Here is an 8,237-nt window from a genome sequence, read left to right as displayed (position 1 = left end):
GTCTATGAAGTTGTATCGTCAAACTCTACAACTTTCATGAATGAAGTTTTTGGAAATAACTTACGGAAAATAAAGTCAACTTTTGGCCTCTTAAAAGTCAAGGCACCTAAAATAAACTCCCGAAACTTCAACTTCGCATAAACCAAAGAATTTAAATAAACAATCCTTCATTAATTAAGGGAATAATACAAGAAAAAATGATATGAAAAACTAGGGTATTACATTTCAGTATATACATGGTTTTCTTTATGAATGAGCAGATTGTATATATAGATTCTTTGATAGAGTTTGCATTTATTGATCTGTTAATATCATTACATTTGCTAAATGTATCTCATATCATTGATATGTTAGGCTAAAAGTGAGCACTGGCCCTAACTATCTGTCATCTGAAACAATTTGGTTTAGAAAGGGTCCTTCACCTAGGAGCTTCTTTCAGGCCATTCTCAAGCAACGTGGAAATGACTCTCTCAGCCAATGCACTTTAACAATTGGAGGTAAATTTAATATTTTGACTTTTGAGTAATCAATTTTGAGTTTTCAAGATACCATATGTACACAACTGATAAATTAGGATGACAACCAGTTGCCCCTTTTCTGAATTAGTTATGGAATTTGCTTTTATACTCGTACTTATTGCAATATGCCCTAAGTTGCAGTTGGAAACCTATGTCATTTATTAAACAGTCTGTGTTAAAGTTGATTAGTTGATCAAGATTTGTGAAAAGAAACTAGAAATGAACAATTTCATGGACACTATAACATGCTGCTACTTGGCTGTCAGAAGCAGAAGAATTCCCAAATTTAGAGCCTTGTCTTGATTGTTGTAATGCAATAGCCACAATATATGAATGATGCTTTTCCTATATTCTGAAAGTTGCAATAGTTTTTTATCTTCTTAAATTTCTCAAGTTGCCACAATACTTAATGCACTGATTGCTTGTTTGTCGGTTTTAGTTGGTCTTAATGTTGGACCCTTTTGCCTTAGCAGCACTTTGCAGGATGGATATGAACTGCCCTCTCGCCTTGCCGTGTTTGCTGCTGATTGTTTTCTGTCTCTCTCAGAAGCATTGATTAGAAAAGCTAAAGTTTTGAGTAACAAGGCAAAGTAATCTTCACTTGATATGTTGTTGATATTGAGTCACTAACATTTGTTCTTGTTTTGAGATGTCCAGATGGAAAACGTGGTCTACTTTGTAGCTGAATTAACGTGGTCTAATATTGGACAACCATATACTCTTTGATGGAGAAATAAAAAAACAAGTTAATTTTGTTATGTTTTTTACTTTGATATTCATCCACATGTATCAATCCTCCTTTTTAGTTTGTACCATTCTTTGCTGCATTATGTTAGCAATATATTTTGCAATTTTTCATACTATGGAGATGCATATCAGTGGAGATGAAACATTTTTGTAAAATATCATCTACAATTGAATCACAGAAGAATGATATATTTTATGTTAAGAATTTATTCACTAGATTAATGTCAGAGTACTGTGCTCTTAATTGTTTTGATTCCTCGTCGATCTTGAAGAAGTTAAATAGGCCACACAAGTTTTTTTTTCTACTTAAATCTGTCGGTGAGTCAACTTTTCTTAAACCTGCTGGACCTCAACGACTTCTTTGGTTCCACAGTTTTCTTTTGGTCACACGAATTATTGATTCCTTAACTTTTTGCTGCAAAGCTTTGCACTAGATAAGCAGAGCGGCAAACTATGTTACATGGGCTCAAGAGGGCTTGCAATTGCATGGGCAGATACACCAGCTCATTGGCTAATGGATGACTCTAGCTACCACACTCCAGGTATATATACTTCCTCATGGTGTGTACTGTATATGTATTGTAGTAGTATCAAGTGCAACTTGTTTGTGAAAGTAAATTTTGCAGTAGGTTATGTCGATTTGTTTAATTCAGGGCTTGTGAACCCCAAGAAGTCATGTTGACTACGACAAATTAAGGTAGAATCATGTCATTGTGTCTATATAGAATTCTTTTAATACTTTGATATTGCTTGACAATCAAAAGAATAGATTGTGCAAGTCTCTTGAGTTAAAAGTTTATGGTCACAATTGGGTTTCATAGAAGATGACCAAAAAGAAATATGTGGGATAAAAGGCAGCTCTTGCAGGGTGGAGTGCTCTATGTTGTAAGTTGTTTCTTCCTACAATTTCAATTTCTCTATTATTTTCTTCTTTGCAACTTTATAGGATTTATCGTATAAAAAAAACTTTATATGATTTCTGATTGTTTTATGTTCATTGCTCACGTTTTCAGACTTTTGAGAGTTTGACAAATGAGAAGATAGAAATACATGCATATCTATGAGTTTTATAGTTTTTACTGAGTAACAACTAAAACTAATTTTATGAGTCAAATTTTGTATGACTGCAGGAACTGGAGGATGGAAAGTATACAAGAGAACTTCCCATTTGTATCCATTTGTATGGTGGAAACCTAGCTAGCTTGATCCCTTTTTATAAAGGAGAGCTTCTTAGTACTATACATCAGGTTGGAATGGTGGAGAAAACAGTAAGCATCCAGTGAAAGTTGATTAATTCTTTGTTCCTACTATCTTGCCTTCTTGATTTTTCTTTCGTGAAGTATAGGAACTACAGTATTTTCAAGTCCTAACATTCTCAGGGTAATCCCATTCTTAACCTGTTGGAGTTACCTTTATCAAGAATTGATAAGACTTCAATAATAGAAATCTTAGTCATAAGAAATCTAGTATCATTTAGAATTGACTTCTTTATTGCTTTGATCGAAATTTCAGTTATTAGTGAAATTACATTGCCTTTTTGGTTCTATCTGCAGAAGAAATGAAACTATTCTTAAGAGCTGTTGCATATGGGGAATTGAGCAAGATGATTAAGCATTGGGATCCTTGGTGGTTGAAGCCTTCTGCTAGGACAATATCTTTCAGCAAAGAATGAACTCAACTAATCCAACCGCAGAATGTCTTGTAGGTGTTATTGCTTTGGTCAAGGAAATAGGTGACTTTGAACTTGCAAATATATATTGAAGGTCATTTTAGAGTAATAACTTATTGGTGTTATAGCTTATATGTCTACTTAGGACAAATAACTCTTTGTAAATATTGTTGGTTTTGGCAATGAGAATGAATTTAGATTTCTAAATTAGTTTGTGCAAATGCTTTGGTGACCTCCAAATCAAAATCAGACAACAGATATTCCATGAACTTTGACGTCTTACATCTTTCAAACGACTTTTATATGTTGTCTTAAAGTAAAAGAATAATAGTGTATGTCGTCTGAGTTTTAAGGTTTTAAACTATTGTAACGACAGAAAAACATAGTAGTATTAGAATACAGACAACGGATAAATTAAGTGGATAAATAAAAAAGCTATTCCGACGTCATATAAATGACGTTAGAATAAATTTGAGACGACCTATGGATGAAATTATTTGCTGATTAATTCTTCTTTCAACGACAGAGAACTATCGTTGTAACGTTTTCTAACGACAGATTCATTTTTTGTGTTACGAACCTAGATTCATACAAACGACATACAGTATGTCGTATAACCTTTCTCAAATGACAGATTATGCATGTCGACTAAATGCTTATCAGATGACAGCTCAATAGACGACACGCAAAAAAGTAATCAAACGACGGGCAATGTCTAAAGGCAAAATTGGCGTAGTGTAGCTACTGTCCAAAGCCAACACAGACCAAATCCTCTCCGTGTCCTCCTCACCACAACTATAATTGTTGATCCTCTAATGAACATAAAAAATAGCACTATATGAACCCAGAATGATAGATCACCATATGAAAATTCAGCAGAAAAAAAAGATCACCATATGGAATTAGTTATTGCTGTGGAAAATAGTAAGTGCACTCTTCCTCCATATATACATCAATAAATTACAAACTAAAATTAGTTCTCTTTTAATAAAAGAAAAACTACAAAAGTATTGCAAACTTATTATTAACATGCCAATCACTATTAGTGCGTGTGTTGAATTATAGTTAACATGCCAAAGACTTACAGCTTGCAAGCTTGAGAAAGAGGTCAGACCAAGACCGGCACAAATATTATCAGTGAAGAAAAATAACCGGCTATGGAATGGTTGCGCTCCAACCAAATAGTATCGAACTGCAACACAAAAAGTCTTCAAAGCCAAATCAAAAGTCTTCAGAGCCAATGAAGACGAAAGAGAACCTGAATTTCTCGCATTTATCATATTCCATGGGAGACTTGTTTAGTAAAGGGCGACCACTGGGGAATGACCTCACAATCGTAGTAACAATTGTATGCGACTGAAATAGGCACATTAAATTTCCTTCTTCAATCTGCATTTGATTACATTGTCTAGAAATTAGTATAGCATACATGAATTTTGTAATTGAAATATACCTTTTATACACTACGTTATGTATTTTGTGGTTTTATGCTACATTCTAAACTTGTCTTTTATAAAAACAGGCATGTATAAGTCATAATTAATTAGTGACAAAAAACCTAGAGACGCTCTCTCTTTGAAAAAACCTAGAGACGCCGCCTTCTGCTCCTTTGCTTGTCCGACTGCGCCGCGGCACCGTCAATGGCCTCTGGCCTAACCGGCGCATGGTGGCTGTGGCCGAACAGGTGTTTTCTGTTGGAGATGTGCCTCGTGATCAGAGGATCGAATTGCAAGGTAACCTGATCTATCTATCTCGATTGAAAGTTATGGTTGTTTCATGAAGGTGGATTGGGATCAGAGAGGAATCAGGTCTTTATAGGGTTGGAGCGGCTTTAGGTGCCTATCGGTGATTTGGCTGGCCGAATTTCAGATCGTTGTATAGGCTGATGTGGATCGATGGCTGGTTAGGTTGGCTCCGATTCTTGTTGTAGGATATCTGGGTCTTGGTTAGCGCCGGGTGGACTGAGATGTTCAACATCGTCGATCGATGGTCGGACGACGTCGTGGTGGAGGCCCGACTGCGGTGGTGGGGAGGAAGGGCAGAACAGCCACGGGTTTGGGCCGGGAGGAGGAGTGATTGTCTGTTAGGTTTGGTCAATTGGGCCTTGGCTAATACATTTTTCCCTTTTAGGGCAATTATATTTCTAGCATTATTTTATTTTATTTTACTAGATGTTAGCTATTTACTGCTTTCAATAAGGAGATGTGGGCATCGTCCCGATTTTGGCACCATGCGTGTCTTGGTTGCTCTAGGTAAGTTGCGAGTTCCTTACTTTGTCAAATGGTCACAACCTCCTAGTAGTAGGATGAAACATTAGGTCGTCGGATATGAGTCCGTGCAACAACATAGTAGGAAAGCTACACTTTTAGTCGTTATGATGCTTGTCTTTAGTAAAGTTGACTTTTTGTTATGTCACCGCTTTGTTAAAACAAATAGAGTAGTCATTGATGCACTCTTTGTTAACTGGTACATGTTAGAATACGTTATGTATTGTAATTTGGGGTTTAGACTTTATGTTCCCCTTGTATTCTATGGTTTCATTAATCAAGGCTTAAGGGCAGCCGCACCGGCCCTTCTTCAAAAAGAAAAAAAGAAAAAAAAAGGATGTATAACAGTAACTATGATGATGATCATATTGTCTTATGTCATGAAATGTGATATTTTCTGTAACTATTGCATTCCCTTATCAAAAATTCCTCTAATGGATGCCTGATCTTTTGATTAGTTAAAAACATATTGAGTCTCTAGTACTGATCTGGTCTTCCAGCTATAATTTGTAAAGCTTATTAAATTTTTGTGTGGCCATATTGTAAATTGGTTAAGACTTTACACATCCGAGAGTCCGATACTATGAAGCTTATTCTCGGTTGGTAGATAATGCTTATAAGCACCTAAAAGGTAAGGATGTGCGAATAATATGGATCAATGAGCACGATTATTTGAATTCAAATCTAAAGCACGACTTATTATATTTAATTAAAGTTGTAATAAGGAGAATAAAGATAACCAATATTTAAAGATCTCATATAATCAAAATTCCAAATTGAGAGGATAAACATTACAATAGTGAATTAGAGTCTGTGTTCTGAGATACATTAGATCTATAATTTTATCAGAAATGGTAATTCCTTTTTGTGTGCATTTTTCAATTGTTTTTCCTGGTCTCAAATATTTTATTAATCTTGATATTTTTGTCTTCCGGTTTAATTGATGTTTCTGCAGATTCATTTTGTCATTCTTGTTAGCCGGCAAGGAAAGGTGAGGCTTACCAAATGGTTTTCAACCTATTCGCAGAAGGAACGATCTAAGGTACCTTCTGTCACTCTATTTGATGATCTTTGATTATACTATTTTGTCTATTATATAGATGTGCAAATATTAGTAGTTTTGCACACTCTTGGCTTTTGCAATGGCAGATCTATAAATTCTTCACAGGGGAGAGATGATGATTGCTGATCCCCACTTCTATTGCAAATCTGTAATGTCACTTTTGCATTTAGACAATTTAGCCTCTCCATGAGATATATTTCATCAGACATGTACATAGTGATCATAACAACTAAGCAACTGTTTCAAAAAAAAAAATCAACTAAGCAATTGTTTCAAAAAAAAAATCAACTAAGCAACAATGAAGGGTATACCCTCTAACTTAAGTATTAAGTTTTCAAGTATTTCGAAGTTGTTACATGTCATATATGTACTCGATCATTTGATTCATGTCTACATAGCATAACAATATCGAATCAAACATGTCAATTCTTGATAGTGTTTATCATTGCTTGAAAAAAAAAAATTTGAAATCAATTGATGGATAACCCTTTTTTCTTCGATTATAATTAATGGATAACATTTGTTATTGACTAACTTATTTTTCATCTAAGTAACATTTATGTTTGCTCCTTGAAAGCGTAAGACATAGCAATATACAATTCCTTCAAAGCTCTGAAGAGGCAAATGAATGAATTTCTTTTGATGTCGTTTAGAAATAAATATTTCGGATCCTCAACGTACATTGTTACGCCAAATTGCATAATAACTATCGAGATATTTCATCAAACAAACTACTTGGACTAATATATATATAGTTATTATATACTACACAAGAGTGAAAAAGTATGAAGAGAATTATAAAGTTCGGACATTATAGTTTTTATAGCTACTATTGTACTAAATATGTATTAGACCATATGAATCATATATTATAGCACGTACAACACCCTCAACCTATGGGAACTAGTATAGTAGTCAGTGATGTAAACCTTTAAGCTTTTGCACTGTTGCTGCTAATTGTATATGTTGTGACTATAAATTTTTCTGGAAAAAAAGGTGATGCGGGAACTGAGCGGAATAATACTCAATCGAGGCCCCAAGCTATGCAACTTCATAGAATGGAGAGGACTTAAAGTTGTCTATAAAAGGTTGTGCACATAAATGTTAACCTCATTTGAATTATAATATTAATTTAGCTAGTAGTAATAGTGCTTTTACATAAGCAGTTATAACTAACTCGTTTAGTTGGTTTGAATATGCATTGAAATATGCTTGATCAGATATGCCAGCTTGTATTTCTGCATGTGTATTGACCAAGATGACAATGAACTAGAGACACTTCAACTAATTCACCATTATGTTGAGATACTCGATCGCTATTTTGGTTGTGTAAGTGATTAATTTTTTTTGATTGAATTTTCAAGATTTTTCTTCTTTTGAAATTAAAATAGAAATGCATGTTATTGTTAGTAACTATTGATTTTGATATGTTGTGGCTGCCTTATGGTGTATTAATATTAGGTTTGTGAGCTGGATTTGATTTTTCACTTCCATAAGGTATTTTTTTTTACTCATCTTTAAGTATCTTTAGTCTTTGATACATATAGTTTCAGTTGAAAAGAACACTTTGAATTAGCAGGCTTACTACATATTGGATGAACTTTTGCTTGCTGGTGAGCTTCAAGAGTCAAGCAAGAGAGCAGTAGGACGAATGTTAGCTATACATGTAAGTATTACCATTATTATTTTTCTTTATTGAAAGTTAAATACATATATTATATATTGTATATCATATTAAAATTGATATGATCTCAATCATGATTTATAAAACTTGTATATTAAGACTGAAAGATATGGATACAAATTTGCTTCCCACCTTATTTCCCCACCTTCATCCCCATCCACCTAGATGCATGACACATGTCCCATTTAATTTAACTCATCTAACCATGGTTAACAATATAAATCTAAAATTATTTATTTAATTTAAATTTGTGAGATTAGACATTTGCTTTTAAGGGTTAGGGTTTAGG

At 34.1% G+C, this 8,237-nt stretch overlaps 1 protein-coding gene across 1 annotated transcript; it reads left to right on the top strand.

Annotated features, from left to right (window-relative positions):
• Positions 1-4,597: 4,597 nt before the first annotated feature.
• Positions 4,598-8,113, top strand: LOC101301944 (AP-1 complex subunit sigma-2-like). The gene is made up of 9 exons (XM_004293074.1): positions 4,598-4,667; positions 4,717-4,742; positions 4,865-4,987; positions 6,157-6,243; positions 7,261-7,352; positions 7,485-7,593; positions 7,726-7,761; positions 7,844-7,930; positions 8,048-8,113. Exons 1-9 carry the CDS (start codon positions 4,598-4,600, stop codon positions 8,111-8,113), a joined length of 696 nt encoding a protein of 231 aa, XP_004293122.1.
• The last annotated feature ends 124 nt before the right edge of the window (positions 8,114-8,237 follow it).

This window comes from Fragaria vesca, linkage group LG2 (genome assembly GCF_000184155.1).
Source record: "Fragaria vesca subsp. vesca linkage group LG2, FraVesHawaii_1.0, whole genome shotgun sequence".
In the NCBI taxonomy this organism is placed as follows: Eukaryota; Viridiplantae; Streptophyta; class Magnoliopsida; order Rosales; family Rosaceae; genus Fragaria; species Fragaria vesca.
This window is presented reverse-complemented; position numbering and strand designations above follow the sequence as displayed.